The 19,477-nt window shown below is 48.2% G+C and overlaps 1 protein-coding gene across 2 annotated transcripts; it reads left to right on the forward strand.

Moving 5' to 3' along the window:
* The first annotated feature begins 6,458 nt into the window (after window positions 1-6,458).
* Window positions 6,459-9,061, forward strand: LOC121170258 (C-C motif chemokine 4-like). Of its 2 annotated transcripts, none has more exons than XM_041001309.1 (3): window positions 6,459-7,560; window positions 8,045-8,159; window positions 8,704-9,061. In XM_041001309.1, the coding sequence occupies exons 1-3, from the start codon at window positions 7,485-7,487 to the stop codon at window positions 8,774-8,776; spliced, it is 264 nt and encodes an 87-aa protein (XP_040857243.1). In that variant the 5' UTR covers window positions 6,459-7,484; the 3' UTR covers window positions 8,777-9,061. The 2 variants fall into 2 exon arrangements, with proteins under 2 accessions (XP_040857243.1, XP_040857242.1); XM_041001308.1 differs by having other exon boundaries at window positions 6,691-7,560; window positions 8,689-9,061.
* The last annotated feature ends 10,416 nt before the right edge of the window (window positions 9,062-19,477 follow it).

The raw sequence follows: 19,477 nt of genomic DNA on the forward strand, positions 1-19,477 counted from the left end.
AGCAACAGCAGCAGAAAGGTGTAGGGGCATTCAGGAGGTAGGAATGTGGGCAGTATTGGGAGGACGCCTGGATGACTGGGGGCAAGGTGGGTCCTTTTGGTTGCAGCAGGGAAGATATGCCCTCTTCATCCACCACTTGCTCCCAGTAAGGCTCTCCCTCCTCTTGGTATGTGACCCACATAGCAGCTGCTTTTCCTGACCACCTTGAGGTCTAGTTTTGGATTCACTAGCAAGTTTTATTAGGAAGCAGGGAATTGTCTACAGCTCATATTGTGGCACTCCAGATGGGACCAGCAGGCAGGTCATCACTCAATGTTGAATCCTTCTTCCCATCATGGAGTATTTCTTTCTCTCTGGCACTGTCCCCAGAGCAGGTTGCAGCCGGCCAGTGTACAGCCAGGCATGTGACACCAGAAGCCTGGCCATCTTCTGTTGCTTTCCTGGGCATATTAGCAGGGAGCTGGATAGGAAGTGGAGCAACCGGAACTCGAACAGATACCCATATGGAATGCAATCCCTGCCCTCCCCAGGCACTGGCTTTACTGACTATACCACAACATTGGTCTCCAGACAGATTTTTTTTTTAAAGTGTTTTCTGTTTTTGTTATTTTGTGATTTCATCATTAATAAGCATCCACTACATTGTATAATGAGAAGCAGATTTAGTAGCCTCAGTGCCCCATATGCCCTTTGTTGGTAGAGCAAGTGTGGAACAAGTCACCCCAGCACTCCATGGACACTCCTATGGAAAAAATGATAAAGCTCAGAACACCAAGGAGGGAAACCTTGCCCCAGAGGCTTGAGGAAGACCTCAGGGAATAATAGGGCTTTGACTGAGTCTTGCAAACTGCATAGAGCTTAAACGTACATGGCTGGTGCAGGGAAGGATGGCAGTCTAGTGGATGCAGTCACAAGAGGGAAACTGTGGAGTTCAAGTAAGGAGGGAGGAGTCTGTGGAGCCATGGAGCCTTGAGGGTGTCCACTTGGATGGTGATGCTAGATTAAAGCCAAACCTGCAGTTGGTTGTGTTAGCTACTAGAGAGCATGGAAGACATGAAATGTGACTAAATAAGACACTATTGAAATTCTGTCCCTCCAAGGAGCCTGAAGAGAAGTTGATTCTTCTCAACCCTATGGGGTGGGCTTCCATGTTACCCTTATGATGGCTGATGCTGGCCCTGAAGGAGGCAAGCAAAGACAGGTCTGGGATTCCAAATAAGGGCATCTCTATTCTTTGTTTTGTTGAATACTCTGTGTTGTAGACAATGCCTCCTTTTCACTGCCTCCCACTTTACTGTCTCCCCACCCTCAATTGATACCAAATTTGATGTCCTTACTTCTTGGGGAACCCCCTTCACACTCGTGATTCCATTTTTGAGAGTTGGTTTCTATGAGCAGGGGAGAATGAAACAAGGAAATGGAAACTGCTGATTCAGCCACTGTTCTGCCAATGGACCACATGAAAATAGGGCTTGCCCAGTGTGTTTGGCTATCTATGTAATTTAATTATCTGTGTCAAATTTCTCTTTAAAGATGTGACCATATCCTGTTGATTTTCAAGCCAAACTCAGACCACATCCTGTGGGTTGAATGAAACCAAAGTCCTAGCACATGTTGAAATCTCTTAACATAGTCTTTATGTTCTTATAATCGTGTTTGTTCTAATAGAGGTAACTTGTGGAATATATAACTCTATCTTTGTGTTTATATATTTGTAAGAATTTTGGTATCAGTCTCCAAACCAGGAAACAGTCCTCTGCCGCATGTTTATACTTGAATTGGAAAATGAGCTGCTTGAGTTTGACATACTGAACAGATAACATAAGGGAGCCTTGGAATGGTTGAGTTGCAAGCGTCTTGGAAATGCGTTGGGTGGTAAATTCATGTTCTCAGGGGAATCACTTGTCTGGGGTCACTCAAATGGAATTTCTCAGTTTTGCATTTTACAGTCTGTGTTATTTACAGTATAGCTCCAGCAGGAACTACAATGCCTGATGGATGGTGAGGCTTGAAAAAATACCTTACACTTAGTGAATGAATGCATTGCTGATATGACTAACTATGTATCATGTGCCTCAAGTCTCACCATGGAGTTAGAATACCAATGGGAAGGGGAAGCCAGAAAGGCTCTGGTGTCTAGGTCCTGATTTTGAAGTGACCACCCAAGGTGTCAACAGTAATAGTAACAGAAATTGACCAGCAGTCAGTGTCCTGGCTCCTGCAACATGGAGGACTAGATATGTGTTTTAGCTTTTTGTGACCTCTCAGAAGCCCTGCCTCAATTTAGCACAGGATCCTGGCCACGGGAGCAGGGAAGCCTGGCTAAGGGTCATCTTCCCTCCACCACCGCCCTGGACTGCTCTGCTTACCGCTGCCACCTACTCTCATGCTTCTGACCTCCCAGGCTCTGGCCCCACGACATTGGTTTCCCTTCCAGTTTCTAACACTTGGGCTCTGCTCCCTAGGGTCAGCCTCACCTCTGTCCTTTGGCAAGAGAGGTCCCACGGAAGGGTTCTCAGTGAAGTGGCACCTACATCTGACCTAGGCTTAGCATCCTTTTCTCAGGTGAGAGCCAGGTGGCAGCAGGCAGGGCCCTGGCTTTTCCATGGTGGCAGGAGCCAAAGGCTGACATTTCCTGCAGGGATGAGATCTTTTGGGTACAGGCCTTCTGTCTGCAGCCTGCCCCATCTTTTCTATCTCAGGTTCTCCTGAGTCTGCATTGGCCATGTCTGTATGCAGTGGATTGAGAGGAACATCTGGTATTGGGGTTGATCCTTTCTCTGACACCTTGTTCTATTTGTGTGTTCTCTGCCCAGTGAAGAGGGCCCTTCCCATGGAGCTGCAATTCAGATGCCTGCATGTCACCACTGTCTCCATTCTTCATCTATACCTCCTTATTCAGCAACTCCAGTGCACATTAAAAGCCAAGTGCAGCAAGGCTCTGATCATTCCCATTGCTGCTACCCGAGGCTGGGCCCCCAGTGCGGCTCACCATGACCTCTGTGAACCTCTGGCCGCTGTGCTTTCCTTCTGTCTGGCCTCTCTCCATCTACCCTGCCGTGTAGCAGCCAGTGTAGTTCTGCAGAAGCTCACAAGAGTTGTGGTTCAGCATTCTTCAAACCACTGCCTTGTTGCATGAGCTAGAAGCCTCTTTGCCATGACCTGATCCTGGTGACCTCTTAGGCCTCAGGGTTTGCTGCATTTTGACTTTCTGGAAACCAAGACTGAGCCCCTCAGAGCCTCTTGTAGTTCCTTAAACATGTAAGCCTCTTTCCTGCTTTGAATGAATAAAGTGTGGACTGAGCAAAGCATAATTCCCGTTTTGTAAACCTCAAGGCAGAGCAAATACTCAAGTGTGGTCACAGCCGGTGACAGCTGCAAGGTTTAGTATTTACAACAGATACAGAAAGCCACTGTCACATTCCCTTCATTTATTACAGAAAGGAAATCCGTGGATTCTGTCATTGAGGGACACACAAAATGCATGCTGGCAGAAGCCTGCATGTCAAGCCTGTCACATATGTTTATAGTAAGACACATTTCTCTTTTCTGTTTTCATATCCACTGCAGCCATTTTTCCTTGGTTTCCTTTCCAAATCTGTGTGTAGCAGCTGTGTGTTCTTCAGTAGGTTCCCTCCCTCTCTGGGCTTCGGTTTCCTTGTTTGTCAAAGGAGATAAGAATGAAATACATTCACATCTGCCAAGGGCTCAGAATATCCCTGGCTCCTGTTATGTTAGGGGCTAGCATCTATTTATCAGTATTACCATTTTCTTTAAAGTTTCTTTGTCTTTCTATTTCTTAAATTATTTTTAAAATAGACACAAAATTGTGTATATTCACAGGAGAGTCTTGAATGATTCAATCTGTGTACACATTGAATGATGTTTAAGTCAGGGTAAGCCTATGCATTTCCTTCCTTGTCATTCCTTTTTAAAAAAGATATAGTTTATTTATTTGAAAGTCTGAGTAACAGCAAAAGAGAAAATTTCCATCTGCTCATTTACTCCTGAGATTCTGCAATGTCTCAGGGCTAGGCTAGGAGAAAACCAGCAGCCAGGAACTCCACTCCACCAGGTCTCCTATGTGGGTTATAGGGACCAAGGACTTAGGGCTATATTGTGTTGCTTTCCCAGGATCATTAGCACGAAGCTGGATCCAACATGGAACAGGTAGAACTCAAGCTGTTGCTTTAATCTGGGGCACCAGTGCTGCCACAGTGCCAGCCACCCTTTAATTTAGTGTAGGTCCAAGTGCCTTCACTTCCACTTTGCTTGTTTGCCTCACTAATCAGCCTTGAAGTTTCAGCTGACCTGGAAACCCAAATGGACTGAAGTAAATAGCTGAATGTAAAATACATATTTTGATATATCCATGTGATAAAATATGTATTTATTAATGGTATATTTGAATAATACTTGAGGCTTTATGCCAATAAAGTTAACATGGTAAGTACACTAGTTCAAGAGATAATATTAAATACCAACAGTAGAATATGAAATTAGATATAAAAGAGTGGGTAATTTTTTTTCTTGTCATGATTTCCTGTATTTTTAAAATTCAGTTCTGGAACCATGTATGTTTTCTATAAAGAAAAAAAACTAACAGATTTCTTTTTAAATTCAGCTCCTCACATTTTATGCAAGATTTTCTGGATGCTTCACTACCACTATCATGTACTCTCAGCATTGGACATGGTGCCTGTCACTCAGGGGGTCTCAGTGAGGCTTTACTGGGTTCTCTCTGAATTGTTTACTTGAAATGGGTTGGGGGAAGGGAAGGAAGGGACCTAGAGCCTCCATCTGCTAGTTCACAGCACAGGTACCTGCAACAGTTGGGCTGGGCCAGGTCAAATTTAGGAGACTAGAACTTAGTACAGGCCTTCCATGATGGTGACAGAGACGCAAGGACTTGAGCTGTCACCTGCTGTCCCCTGGGAAGCTGGATCAAAAGCAGAGCCAGGGTTTGAGCCTGGGCACTCTGATGTGCAGGGTGGGTATCCCAAGTGTCTACTGAACCACTGTGCCAACCCCTACCCCTGCCGAATGCTTTTCTCTTCATCCTGGGCGGCTCTCTGTGGGCTACTGGAGACAGCAATAAAGGCTCAGGTGGAAAGAAGATGCTTCACAAGGAATACTGAGAGGCTCTGAACTTGCCAGATCCTGGTGAGAGCTTACCTTTGCTCTGGGATTCAACACTCCCTAAATTTACTGCTGTCTACCCTTGACATCCCAAGGGTTGGCACTGACCAGTGACTAAGGCTCATTTCTGCCTTGAGCAGCATGGGGCTGCCTTGCTAAGGGTTGGGAGTATTGCAGGCAGTGAGGAGCCACCTCAGCCAGTTCCACGCAGCAGACTCTGTCTCTCATCCCCCATCCAGTCACTCCCCCATTTCCCCCAAGTCATTGGGAAGCCGTATTGACAAAACCACAGGCTTTGCAACTGCTTAGTTGACTGTGTTGGCAAAATGACTCATCCTGGCTTTCTAGTTTTAATATTTATCCTGGAGTACTTTTCTTGATCCAGGCCTTCTCATCCAAGGGGAAGGAGCTGTTGGTCCCAAGACTCAATGGTAGCCCTGACACTCATGAATCTGAGCACTCCCAGGAGCAGTCAGAATGCTCAAATGGACTGTCTCTATGTCTTTGGGAGTTTAGAGACAGTTCACATCAGATATCCCCTTCATGCCTACTAGGCCTCCAAAACTAAGAGTTAACCACTGGCAAAAGCAAAGCTTCCGTTGCAGGGCAGACTATTGGCTGTTTCTAACTGCCAATGTAAATGAGCCTCCCTTCTTCTCTGTGCTTAAGTTTCCCCACAAGTAGTGCAAAAGATGTGAGATGCATTCTGAGACTAGATCCAGTTCTGTTTTTCTAGCATTCTTTCTTGTTCTCTGAGGACTTTTGAGATTAAGACTCCTGCATTACAGGCTAATCCCCCATTCCCATTTGCCATCATTTCCCTGATGCCCCAGAACACGTCCCTTTATAACCTCACCACTGATCAAAGAGCCCACACGGCCTGTGGAGTCAGAGCACTGCCTCAGCACACAGGGGCTGAGACTTGATTTGGAACTGTTTGCCCACAGCTGGGGATGACTTTTTCCATCCCCTTGGGCAACCAATAACTAGCAGACTGGGTTGAAGGAACACACTGCATCAAAGGACATTTGTGTGGTTCCAGGGAACACAGAGGCATCATGTTTCCCTGAGGGCAAAATCTTCCATCCACTGGTTTTCTCCCCAGATCCCCTTGGCAGCTGGTGCTGGACTAGTTTGAAGTCAGGAGCTTCAGTCCAAGTCTCCCATGTGGGTGGCAGGAATCCAAGTACTTGAACCATCACTGCTGCTTCCCAGGTGTGTTAACAGGAAGCTAGCTTGGAGGTGGAGCTGCTGGGACTTAAACCAGGCACTCTGGTATGGGATGTGGATGTCCCAAGTAGTGGCTTAATCCACTGTACCACAGTGTTCCCCATTCCTACTGATTTGTTTCTCTTATTCTCTTCTGGTCCAAGTGAAGATCCTGAAATCTTTCATTCTTTTCCATTCCAGCCTTGTTCTAGAACACAGTAACCCAATCCGTCTCCTGAAGGGAGTCCTAATGCAATGCATCTCTGTGGTCAGTGTTCTGCGTTGTGCTCTCTTGGTCTCTCTGTTGATTGTGGAAACCATACCAGGGCAAGGGCATGGATTTCAGCAGCTGCTGGGTCTCAGTTCAGATGTTGGCACTGCAACTTGGCAGCCCCAGAGACCTGCTCTGGGACCCCTCACTGTCTTATCTCTATGATAGGACTCACCATACTCCCACTCAGGGTTAGGGAAGCATTAGACCGAGTGTATACGACAGCTTGTTCAACACCAGGAATATGATAAATGTTCAACAGGAAGTTCAAATGTACCTGAGGCACACTGCAGGGCCCCCTGTATGTCCAAGGCTAGACTGGTAATGGACAAAGGAACTGCGAGGCCTTATTGCCACTCAACCTAGAAGAAGGCATGGCAGACCTGGTTCCCCCTCCTTCTAGGGGCCAGACTTGAGGCCAAACTGGAAAGAATGACATTAAGCATGCAGTACATGGAAGGACCAACCACTTAGCAACCCACTTCTTGTCTACAAATCCTTGTAGAAGGTGTGAGCGTGTCACCCTCCGTCTCTGGCTGCATACACTCCTATTGGCAATCTGGCTGCTACCTTTGGTGTACCACTTCCCCCTGAAGTACAGCCCGCGTCTCCCCACCACCTCCCTCCTCTTCCTCCATGATGACATCTTGCTGGTGAAGAAGTGTTTCACTCAGCTAGTTCCAGTTTCCTCACTGGCACCATGACATCATCGCTACCATGGAAATTCCGCTCCGCCTCCTCCGCTAACACCTCTGTCCCAGACCTATAAAGAGGGACTCCCAGACCAGGGGCAGCACGGAACACAGCTAGCTTCTGCAGCTTCTGCACCCGGCATCCTTGAGAAAGCCTCACCTGCAGCCAGACCATGAAGTTCAGCATGATCACCCTCTCTCTTCTCTTGCTGGTGGCTGCCATCTGCCCTCCAGCTCTGTCGGCACCAAGTAAGTCTGCTCCTTCAGCTGCTTCTCCAGGGTTCAAGTGTAGGCAGAGTCCACTTTGATTGTAGGGGCTGGCCCAACAGTGGAGCTGGGGAGGGTCCCCAGAAGACTGCTATTGGGAGTAGTAGCATCTGATGGGCATTCGGCAATGTTCAGGTTCCTGCTTCCTTAAAAATGAGCAGCCAGAAGAGGAGCAGCATGGGCTGGAAGTGGTTTCTTGCCATGACCATCCTTACTACTTATTTCAGAGAGTCCATGACCTTCTCTGTGCCTGCTGCCCCTAAAATGTGAAGAGAGTGAGATGTGTTGGAGTCTCAGCACAGTTCAGTCATCTAGAACTCTTGTTCTTTATTCAGAATGAGACTCCCACTCAGGGTGGGTGGGAATGGATGTGGGGGTCATAGTTGGGGTTCTAGTGGCTCCAGGAGGACTTAGAACTAGAAGCTCCATCCTAGAACATGGATCTCACTCCAGCCTTTCCCTACAGTGGGCTCAGACCCCCCGACTGCCTGCTGCTTCTCCTACACCCTGAAGCAGATCCCTCGTCAATATGTGATGGATTACTTCGAGACAAGCAGCCTGTGCTCCCAGCCAGCTGTAGTGTAAGTATGAACCCCTGGTTTAGCCTACAAGACGAGGGCAGGGGGAACAGGATTGTGAAGTGGGAGCCTGCTTAGGGCAAGGCTGAAGTCCTCACAGGCAGCAGAGAGGATGTGGGCCATGAGGTTAGCCTGCAAGTCATGAGTGTGGCTGAGTGGGAGCTGAAAGAGATGAAGGGGCTTCTTGGGAAAGAAGTGATCCAGAACTCAGAAAACCAGTGAGTCCAGCTGGTCACATACCATGGGCCAATTTCTTAAACCACATATGGGAGAGCCATTGCTGGGGACAGTAGAAAATGGGGAGATACATCCATAATAATTCAACCCCATCAGTTAAAAGTGAACTCTGGGGTCAGGTGGATGTTCTATGGAGTTGGGTCCTAGCAGCCACCCAGGAGGCATGTCATGCCTTGGCGCTCCCAACAGGAACCATGGCCAGGCAGAGGGAGATGTCCATCACTAGACGAGGGCTAGAAGCAGGTATCCTCTAGCACCCCATCAGACTCTCATGTGAGAATCTTTTTTTCTGCAGATTCCAGACAAAAAGGGGAAAGCAAGTCTGTGCCAACCCCAGTGAGTCCTGGGTCCAGGAATATGTGGATCAGTTGGAGATGAGTTAAACTTAGCCACCCTGGACAGGAAGTCTTCAGGGAAGCTTGCCTGAGCCTGGATGCTTCTCTGTGAAACGCACCTGCTCCACAGGCATGACGTCTCTCAAGAATCCCCAACCCTCTTCTTAATTTAAGCTGCATTATGCATTGTACTATTATATCTATTATTTATGCCTGTTTTGTCCAAGGACATATGTCCCCTATGGGGATGGTCCACCACTAAACTTTCTCTGCTGTTGCGGATCTGTGGATAAGTAGATTCTGTGTATTCTCACAATAAAACCTCAAACAATATAGTTGGCTTCTTTGTGATTTTAATTTGGTCTGGGAAGAGGGGAATTGTCTGGTTTGATTCATAGAAGCATATCTCAAAACATTAAGAAGGAGCAATGGTGGGGGTGTTGCGGTATAGTAGATAAAGCTGCCTATATAGGTGCAAGTTCAAGTATTGGCTGTTCTGTTTCCAATCCAGCTTCCTGCTAATGGCCTGAAAAAAGCAGCAGAAGGTGGCCCAAGTGCTTGTGTGCCTGCTATGTGTGTGTGGGAGACCTGCATGAAACTCTTGGCTCCTAGTTTTCAGCTTGGTTTAGCCCTGGCTATTGCAGTTATCCGGGGAGTGAACTAGTGGATGAAAGATGTGAGGAGTGATTCGAACATGCCATCTTGGACCCGACGCCATTTCCTGCTTCCCCTTCCCTTCCTTCTCAGGAAATTCACACCATTCCATTCCAGTTATCCACCAATCAGATGTAACCTGGCGCCTTACCTGAGAATCCCACGCCCCAATCTCTGGCCCCTCCTGGTCTTCACTCACCTACCTGTGGCTCAGATCATCTCAGTCACAAGTTGAGAGGGGGGCCGCCAGCACACAGCTCCTCCCTTCTCGTTCCCCCTCTCTCTTCCCTTCCCTTCCTACCTAGCTCTTCCCTGTCCCCCTCCATCTTATCCCTTCCCCTGCCCTGGCAGCTCCCATCCTGCCACCATGGCAGGAGATGTGTCCCTTCCAGTTTTCTCCCCTTCAACCTCTGCTCCCATTCCTACCCTGCTGAAATAAAGGACCTACTAAGCACCTTGCTGTGTCTGGGATTTTGGCTTGGGGTAAACATCATGAATAGAGGACTTGGCTATGGGAATTAGCTGCGCGTAACAACATAAGAACTTTAAGTGCGTTCAAAACCTAACAAAAGATCTCTCTCTCTCTAACCTAACAAAAGATATCTCTCTCTCTGACTTCCAATAAATAAATACACTTTTGCAAAGGGGCAGTGATTAAGTTTTTTTTTTTTAATTAAAACTGCAAAGAGAAAGGGAAAGACATCAGCTATCCAGTGTCCACAATGGCCAGGGCTGGACCAGGCCAAAGCCAGAAGCCAGGAGCTTCGGTAGAACCTCCCACAGGGACCCAAGCACTTGGAACATCTTCCATTGTTTTGCTGGGTTCATTGGCAGGGAGCTGAATAAGAAGTGAAGCAGCCAGGACTCCAATTGCCGCTAACAGGATGCCACTGTTATAAACAGCAACTTAACCCACTGTGTCACAATGACAGCCCCCGTGACTGCATCCTTAATTTGTACTTCAGGCTAAATGCTCTCCATACGTGACCTCCCTTAACACTTCAACAAAGGTTTTAATGTCCAAAGGGCTGCGCTTGTATCTTCACAGGGTTGTCATGAGGATCAGGTTAGAGTAACTCAGCCCTCAGCAGCCTAAAGCCAGTGTGAAGGATGACCATAAGGACTGAGAATGCACTCTCACTTAGTCCTGGAGGGTTACAAGAGTAACCCCCAGCCATGCCTTGAACTGCCTGACACTCAGGACTTGCTCTATGTGTGCCAGAGAGAGCTTGGCGGGCATATAGTGAAACATGCCCAGGCGAAGCACAGCCTGCTAAAGCTAGGGACCCTTCTGCCCCCTGGTGCAATGCTTTCAGGTTAGGGAAATGGAGGGCCAGACATGAGAAGGTAGCTGACTGCTTGCTAACATGTGGCACAGCAGGAAGCCGCCCAGAACCACTGCCTGGGAGTGCCCCTGTGCTCTCCTGGAGGTGGCCATGGAGTAAGCAGGATAGAGAAGACCGCTTTGAAAATCCTGAAAATGTTCTTAGTTCTGGGCGAGGGTGGTGTTGAGACTCTCTTCTCTACGCCCAACAGACCCAGTTCCCTTCCTTGATCTGCCCTCAGTCACCTTCGTCATCCCCAGGACCCTTGTGGGAGCCATTTTTAGACTCTGCAGGAACAGAGAGAAGGAGGTGGGGCAGGTGGATGGAGATCCTGACTCTGGCTTCAGCCTGGCCCAGTCCCTGCTGTTGTGGGTGTTTGGACCTAGTAGATGGAAGATCTCTGTGTCTGTCTCTGACTTTCAAATAAGTTCTTAAAAGTAGCATGAGCTACAATGGTTAAGATGCTACTTGAAACACCTGCAACTTGTAGCCGACTGCTTGTGTTAGACTGTCAGCTCTACTTCTGGCCCAGCTTCCTACTAATTCCCTGGGAGGCAGCGCTGGTGGCTCAAGTTCTTGAGTCTCTGCCACCCACATGAGAAACCTGGGATAGGGTCCCCCCTCCTGTCTCCAGCCTGGCCCAGACACAGTTTCTGTAGGCATTTAGGGAGAGAACCAGCAGATGAAAGATCTCTCAGCTCTCACTCTGTCTCTGTGCCTTTCCAACATATATATGAAAAATAGGTGTGAGGAGGAGCCAGCAGCAAAGCACCAACCTGGTCTGAGCTTCTGGCTTCATCTACTGAAAGCTAAGCTATCTAAGGTGCTAGTCCCTAGTCACAGAGGCTACTTATAGTTAGGTAAAATTCAAAATGTAGTTCAGCAGGTTCACTGGTCACATTTTCAGTGTTCAATAACCACATGTGGCATGCTTGTGGCTACCCCAGGGGATAGCGCAGACAGAATTGTCCATCATCACAGCAAGCTTTTTATGGCATGGCACTGTTCTAGAATATTTTCAGGACCTAAAGAAAGTAAAGGAAGAGGAAGTGAAGTCTACAGCATGAAGAAAAGATAAAGTGAAGGTTGAGTTGTTGGTTTGCAGAAGGACAACCATCCTCTTGGGAGGGGAGGAGAAAGGAGATGAGAGGACAGGAAAGAGATTATTGCCAAGCCAGGGAAAAGACTAAAGAACACTGTGCCTCTGGACAGCAGCCCCCAAGATGTCCGCATCTTGGGCAGGTATTTGGAGCGTGGTCAGGGTGCAGTTTACATGTCCTATAGAGTACCTGCATCATGACTCTGCCCCTGTTTCCCGGTTCCTGCTGATCTGGACCCTGGGAGGCAGCCCTGGTGGCTCTAGTGGTTTGGGCTCTGTTGCCCACATAGGAGATTCCTTAGGATTCTGGACACTTGGTGTCAGCCTGGCTGCTGCAGACGTGAGAGGAAACCAGCAGTTGAAAGACCTCCCTCTGTCTCTGTGTCTTCAAACAAAAGAAATAAATGGATTACAATGAAAAAGAAATTGTCTATATCCTAATTCTTGGCACCCATGAGTGCTGCCTGCAGTGGGCAGAGGACCTTGTAGATATAATCATGTCAGGGGCCTGAGACAAGGCAGTGACCCTGGGCTAGCACTGTGCTCTGGATGCAGCCATGTGGATGAGCGAAGAAAGAGATGAGGTCACAGAAGAGCAGGCAGCCATGTGACCACCGAAGCCAGAGGCCAGGCTAGGAGTCCACAAGCCAAAGAAGGCAAGGATGCAGGTGTGGGAACTGGAAATGCATGAGACTGTTGTCAGACCTCTGTGCGCCAGAGCTGTAAGGGCACCACTGTGGGTGTTCAGGACAAGTTTGTGGTAATCCATCACAACAGCCACCGAAACTCACAGATCACTAACTCAGACATCATGCAAGAAGGAGTGGAACATTCTAGAGCCAAACTTGCCTGAAGCAGAAGCGCAGGGACAGGTGGCCCCACTGCAAGGAGCTGGAATCACAGGGGCAGGTGTCGCCAGGGGAGGTGCCCCGTCAGCAGCTCAGTGCGAGGGCTGGGGATTTGCCAGAGATGAGACCCTCAGGAAGTGGTCCCTCTCTCTCATTTCTCAGCCAAAGCCGACAGCAGAGCCCTGACCTGCCTATGGTTTCACTATCGGTAACAGGACAGGGTGCAGGGCTAGAATCTCACAATGGAGCCCCACTGCATCCCAAACTGCAAGAGCTGAGAGGCCAAGTGGGTACCTCCCACTTGTGGGGAAAGCTGCCGAAGGCCTGGACACATTTATGAACCAGTGCTGCACTTGGGGAATACCAAAGCCCATGTAGAGTCCTTATGGTGATGCAATGCGGGGTTTCACCTTTGCACAACTGAAACTGTTTTCTCTTGTCACACGACTTCCTCCCGCTACCCTGGGCCCACAAAGTTGGCCTCTGCTTTCTCAATTTTTTTGCAGCTGGGGCTCTCCAGATTTCAGGATGAAGACTGGAACTAAAAGAGGTGAAGCAGAATAAGAAAAGGGAACCATGATTTTAGGGATCAATTTCTGGAAGCCAGGGTGGTGCTCCCTCCTCTCCGGCATTGTCTGTTCCCCACTTCCCTGCCCCAAGTTAAGAGGGAGTCTTTTCCTCCTGCACTGGTGGGTACAAACTTCCAGTTCTCCTGCCTGTCCTCCAAGTCAAGAACCTTCTATAATGCTCCCATAGACACAGGCATTTTCTCCTAGGATGCCAGGAGCCGAGCAAGCTGAGAAAGGGGGCAAGGAATCAAACTGAGGAAGCTGAGGATAACAACAAAGCCACAGTTGTTCTGGTGGCTCTCACCAGTGGCTGCGGTGTAGTCCCAGGCTGCATTCTGCTCACCTGTCCCAGCCCCTGGGGACTGTCCCTCACTCTTTGCCACTGTTCTGCATTCTAAACCTCTCTCCTCCTGAGTCCCCCAGGGGTGGTCAGGAGGTCTGCTTGCCCCTCTTCTGCCTGACAAGTACAAAGCAGGCTTCCTCTTCATTCCCATCTCTCCCCGTCACTGTGTCTCTTTCTGTAAAACTGTTGTCACTGGAGTAAGGACGAGACCAGCCTCCCACTCGGGCCCTACAGGGCCTTCAGGATTTTCCTGCCACGTGGCTTGCTGCTCTGCTCATCCATGCAGTGTTCTCTCCAGGAACCACTCAGAGCTGAGCAGGGTTGGTCAGAGGCCACCAGCTGCCAGGATAGAGCCTACCCTCTTCACTGCCAGGGCCTTAGCCAGCTTTCAATCTTTGAACATTGGATCTTCCCTACCTACTATGGCCAAGGGATGCCCAGCATGCCAGTGACCTCAGCCCTAGGGCTGGTAAGTGGCTCCAGAGACACGCTCCCCTCTGTCCCAGAAGCGCTTTGATACTTTCCTAAATGGACTCCCTGGATACCCCAGATGGGTCCTGGCAGCCTACACTTGGCTTCTCCACTTTGGCTCTCACTCTGGGATTCAAAATTGCACAGGGACAGTTCTTCCTTAGGTCACCATTACTCAGGGCAACAGGAAAGCCAGGGTTGAGTTGTGAAGCAACAATAGTTGTCCTGTTGTTCTGTCTCTGTCCCCGTCTTACAAGGAAAGTGACTTCAGAATGATCAGTCCACTTCCTGATTTTGTTTCATCCATTTTGCAAGCCCTTCTCTATCTATAAGGCTGACTTCCTTCATTCAGAGCATCATCCTGTTTTATGAAGTTGGATTCTAAAATAGAAACAAAGCAACAAGGATGGTTTAAATGTAAAGGGCTCAGATGTCTCAGTTTTGACATTTGATTCTGCAATGAAGTGCTGGTTTAGAGAGAAAGCAACTGTGGGACAGCATACAAGCCCTGATCCCCTGGGGACACTCCTTGTGGGTAGACTTCTAGCTCTACCTGCTGGTGGCCCTGAGAATACTGACGGCTCCATGGGTGCAACACAGCAGACAGCAGCATGAAGACCAGCTCAAAGCTGGGGCTGGTCTGTGCTGAAACAGAGCTGGTGAACTGTCCCTGCTTTCTTGGGCCCCCTGCCTTTCCTGACCTTCTGATCAGATTGGGTTGGGTCTGAAGGAGCTGGGATCTGATAGATTGGGATATCTCCAGTTAGAGGTGTTACCTGTCTCCCAGTGACTATTCCAGGTTTAACAAATAACAATGACCAAAAAAAAAAAAAAAAAAAGACATGGAGCCTGCTCTGAGTACTGGGGGGAAGCTGTGGGATTGGTCATGAACAGGGTTCAGGAGATGATTTGTGTCGTAAGAGAATGAAATGCCACTGTGACAGCTGTGACCATGTTTGCAAATATGCAAGTCTCCTGTTTGGTCGACAAGTGCCTAGGGGGCTTTGCTGGGCACGACTGATGCTACTGTGGGCATGGCATGCAGACATCTGGATAACTTTGTTATTGTGCTTCTCCAGAAGAGGGTCCACTTGCCCCACCTGCAGCAAGTAAATAGCTGACCCCAAGGTAGTGGTTGTGCACAGCAAGGAGTTAGGCTGCTAGAGCTCCATTCTCAGACTCCTGAGGGATTAAGATAGTGAATCTTTTTTTTTCCCACTTTTATTATTATTAGTAGTAGTAGTATTATCATCATCATTTTATGATACATCTCCATAGGACCTGGGATTCCCCTTTCCCCTCCCTAATATCCCTCCCCCTCCCACTGATTTCCCCGATATTATTGTTATAGTATAGATCTTCATACACAGTCATATGTCCATCATTGTGGACACGGACAATGACAGAGAGTCCAACATTCCTATTGTCAAGATATAGTTAACAGTTTCATTGGGAGTCCATCTTTGATCTGGAAGTAGAGACGCATGCTGCATTGTATCCTCACATCTGGGTATAATAGTCTCCATAACACAGTTACTATACATCCCCTTAAATCAATACAAAATCAACAACAGGGAGAAAAATACAAATTTACAATGCTGTGAGGTTAAATAACATGCTACTGGATATGATAATCTCCATTACACAGTTACTGTACATCCTGTTAAAGGAAAAGCTACAAAACAGAATCAACAGCAGGAAGAAAAGAAGAAATTAAAAATGCTGTGAAATTAAGTAACATGCTACTGAATGACTAATGTGTAACTGAAGCAATGAAAAAGAAAATCAAGAACATGTTGAAGAAAATGATGCTACTGTATGAATGATCTATGAGTCATCGAACAATTTAATCAGAAGTGTTTTGAAGAGATGAAACTAACAAAAAAAATCACAATCCATGACACATAGTTTCCACTGATCTTTGTTGGTGAGATATGTCTCCTGTAGGCAACAAATAGATTTTTTTTTAATCCATGCTACTAATCTATGATGTTAGATTGATGAGCTTAAGCCATTTACATTCAGGGTTAATATGAATGGGTGGTAGTTTGGTCCTGTTATTTTAGTAATAGGTTGTTCATTGGTTTAGTCTTCTGTTGTTATTTTATTGGGATGTTCTTCACATTTGCCTTTGTTTTTGGTGGATGCTATTCCTGTTCTCTGTCAAGAGAACATCTTTAAGTATCCTTTGTAAGGCAGTGCAAGTCCTTAATTTAAGAGTTCATCTTTGGCAAGGAGTTGACTTGTAAGTTATCAAATGGAGGACAGCAGAACTGCTAACAGAGGCAGAGTTGTTGGAGTCCAGTCAGATCTTCATAAAAGGCATTAAGAGGTGAAGGATTAGCTTAGGTTTCAGGAGAAGGATCTGGAAACAAGTGTCAGAAGGACACCTGGCCATATTGTCCAATCCCTCCGCTAGAACAGAGAGAACTCTGTCCAAATACAACCCTTGGGGGCTTCAGTCAAACAAATGACCCTGACCCTAGGGTCACATGATCTTTATTAACCAAGATTTCTACCTTGCTCCTTCCCTTCACCAACAAAGATGACCTGATGTGAATAGGCAGGGAATCAGGTCTAGGTGAGCTGGAATTCTTGCCACTCCTGCAATGTAAAGTTACCTCTTTGCCTGAAACACTCACATTCCTAGGGTGCACCTTTCTAATGACTGTAGGGGAATTCAACTCCATGTGTGGAGGAGCCATGAAAATCCCAGAGGGTTACACGCAGGTTAAGCCCCACCCCACTTGTTTACCTCATTAAGGCACCAACTGGAAAGTACCAGCTCCTTCCTTGGGCTGCTGAGTGGTGAGGGTATACACCAGCACCTGCAGCCCTGTTCCGGTTAAGCACTGTTGTCTGGGAAGCACCACCATCTCTCCCGTGACCTTATCAACTGGCTGGGGTCCAAGTATGTCCAGGGTGGATTGTGTGAAATCCTTAGAATTGCTGGTTATTATGGAGGCCATCGGGCAAAAGGTCAGGGAATTCCAATTGGGAAGTACTTGATCTTCAAGACCTCTGCTCACATTGCCACCTTTCCACCTGATTCTGCCACATAACCCGCTGAGCTTCAGTTATCTGCTTGTCTCTAGCACAACATCACTATTGCTTCTCATGCCGCACCTCTCGTGGTCTGATGTTCCACGATAGGCCCATTCAATCGCTCAAGTCTTGAAGGTACCATTGAACTTGTACCCCTGTTTCCCTGGAGATGTCAGCTTTGGTGACTCATGATAACAGTTTAGGGAAAGGGCTAACACCTGTGTCCTTCATGGTGGTTTGGATGTAGGTTGAGACACGGCCTGGAATAGAGTGGTGTTGTAATCTGAGTATGTCTACTCCCAGTCTAAGAGCCCCTGCCCTCCAGCACATAACTGTCTCCCTAGAACCCCTCTGAGTCAGATCAGCAAGGCTTCACCCCAATAAACAGAACCAGAGGATGAGAGTTCATATTAAAGGAGACAGGAACTAGCCCAAGGCGACATGGCGAGCTGTCAGGAGGAGTAGGTCAGAGTTCTCCTTTGGGTTTTCTTCTCCATCAGGAACGCCTCAGCTCTGCTCTGGAACCTTCTCCATGGATTGATTCCATCCCACCCAGACTGTCTGGGATGACTGTCCTTCTTAGAGTCACTGACTGTGGACTTCAGCCAAAACACCTGCTTGGTAACATTTAGACTAGCATTTGAATAATCCGGGACTATAGCCTAGCCAGGTTGACACACAAAACTGATGATCACAATATCTCTGTCTCGGCCACGTCTCCACGCTTCAAATCAGTTATAGTTTGGGGTTGGGGAGTGGGCAGAAAAATCTCCAAGGGCAGCAGATCAGCCAGCCTGTGACAGCTCATAGTGACGTTATTCGTCACGCTCCTGCAGAACTAGCACCGCTGCCATGTTCCTGGGACAGTGTGAAGGGAAGCCTCAGTGTGACCAAAAGGCCTTCCTCTAGTCCAGCTCCGTATGCAGCTGCTGCTCTGCTGCTCCAGGCTGCAGTGCCGCCTCCCTCCTACACAGACACATGGGGACTTCTCCCCACGATTTCTCACCATCTTCACACCCACTGCTCAGGGCTCCAGGGGACACCCAAGGGTGGTGTGCATTAGCTCATGAGGAAGCAAACAGGATTGCTTTGTACATAGCTGGCCTCCCCTCTCAGGAGGAATGGCCACACTTGTGCTGGGTCCTAGGTTTCCAGGCTGAGGGAACACGTGATAGGACAACAGTCCTTTGTGTGTGAAGGAACAATGAGTATAACATCGTGGCCTCTCTCCTCTCCCTCCTGGCCTCTTCCCCTAGTTTGTATAATGGGGAAATCCTGTAGACCTCTTCCCTCCTTCCACATGGCAGGCAGCTGAACACAGGAACGCACCATCTATGGAACATCCTGAAGTTCCAGGGCTCCCCTGACCCCCTCTGGCCTGGCCAGGTGGCCATGAGTTTCTTTCACTTCAGCCCATGCACCTTTTTGAAAAGAAAATCAGCCAGCATAATGTTCCTTATCCTCTGGTTATTCGACTTGTTTCTTTGCAATGGCAAGCTCCTGAGCTCCCGCAAGCGGGAGTCACTGCTCTCTGGATCCTGTGCAGAGCACGCAGGGAGATGGAACCTTCTGGCTCACGTGGGTGGTTCCCCTGGCCTCTTGGCTCTCTTGGAAGGCCTTGACACCAGTGGTGGTGGGAGGATGTCAGCTGGAAAGCGACATTTCCCTCCATTTGTTTCCTTGATCCCAAATGGGTCCTTGATTTTCAGAGGCAATTTTCAAGCCCTCTTTTCTGGGTGGAAGAAGCCAGAGCTGTATCCTTCAGGAAGCTAGGGCTGCTCACTGCCAAGAGTCCAAGAAGAGAGAAAAGGGGCCCAGAGGACCAAGAACCAAACAAAACCAAAGAGGCCTTTATGTGTCACAGCTCTCCCCTGTTTATGCAGGAGATTCGCTTACAGGTTCTCTGCCCTCCATCACCACGTCATGACCCAGCTGAACCTCAGTGTGTGGGGCCTGGGTGCAGAGGAGAGGTTCAGACAGGCATGCAGGGATGGCGGGGCAGAGTGGAAGGTGAGGGCTAGAGGTGGGACTGGGCACACGTAGGTACAGCATCTCATTGAAAGCAACTTTTGCAGGGAAGTATACAGCCTGAAGCTCAGAGGGCTAAAGGGTTGGCAGGAAAGCCAGCACTTTCTTACTTTCCTCTGGATTCCACGGTCTTGTTTTTACATTTTCATTGACTTATTTGAAAAATAGACGCAGAGAAATCTTTCATCCACTGACTCACTCCCCGAATGCCTACACGGCTAGGATCGGGCCAGGCAGCAGCCAGGAGCCTGCAACTCCATCTTGCTCTCCTTGTGGGTGGCAGGGACAGGAGTACTTGAGCTGCTTTCTCCTTGGGTGCACATTCGCAGGAAGCTACAGAGGGAAGCCAAGCCAAGACTCAAGGCCA

Source organism: Ochotona curzoniae, unplaced genomic scaffold (genome assembly GCF_017591425.1).
Source record: "Ochotona curzoniae isolate NIBS_2020 unplaced genomic scaffold, NIBS_Ocur_1.0 scaffold_2453, whole genome shotgun sequence".
NCBI lineage: Eukaryota > Metazoa > Chordata > Mammalia > Lagomorpha > Ochotonidae > Ochotona > Ochotona curzoniae.

Bases quoted from the DNA above. Each gene is read 5' to 3' on its own strand.
- LOC121170258 (XM_041001308.1), top strand. From the start codon at position 7,485: ATGAAGTTCAGCATGATCACCCTCTCTCTTCTCTTGCTGGTGGCTGCC. The intron at 7,561-8,044 runs GTAAGTCTGCTC...CTTTCCCTACAG, and splicing joins TCCAGCTCTGTCGGCACCAA to TGGGCTCAGACCCCCCGACT. The intron at 8,160-8,688 runs GTAAGTATGAAC...TTTTTTCTGCAG, and splicing joins TGCTCCCAGCCAGCTGTAGT to ATTCCAGACAAAAAGGGGAA.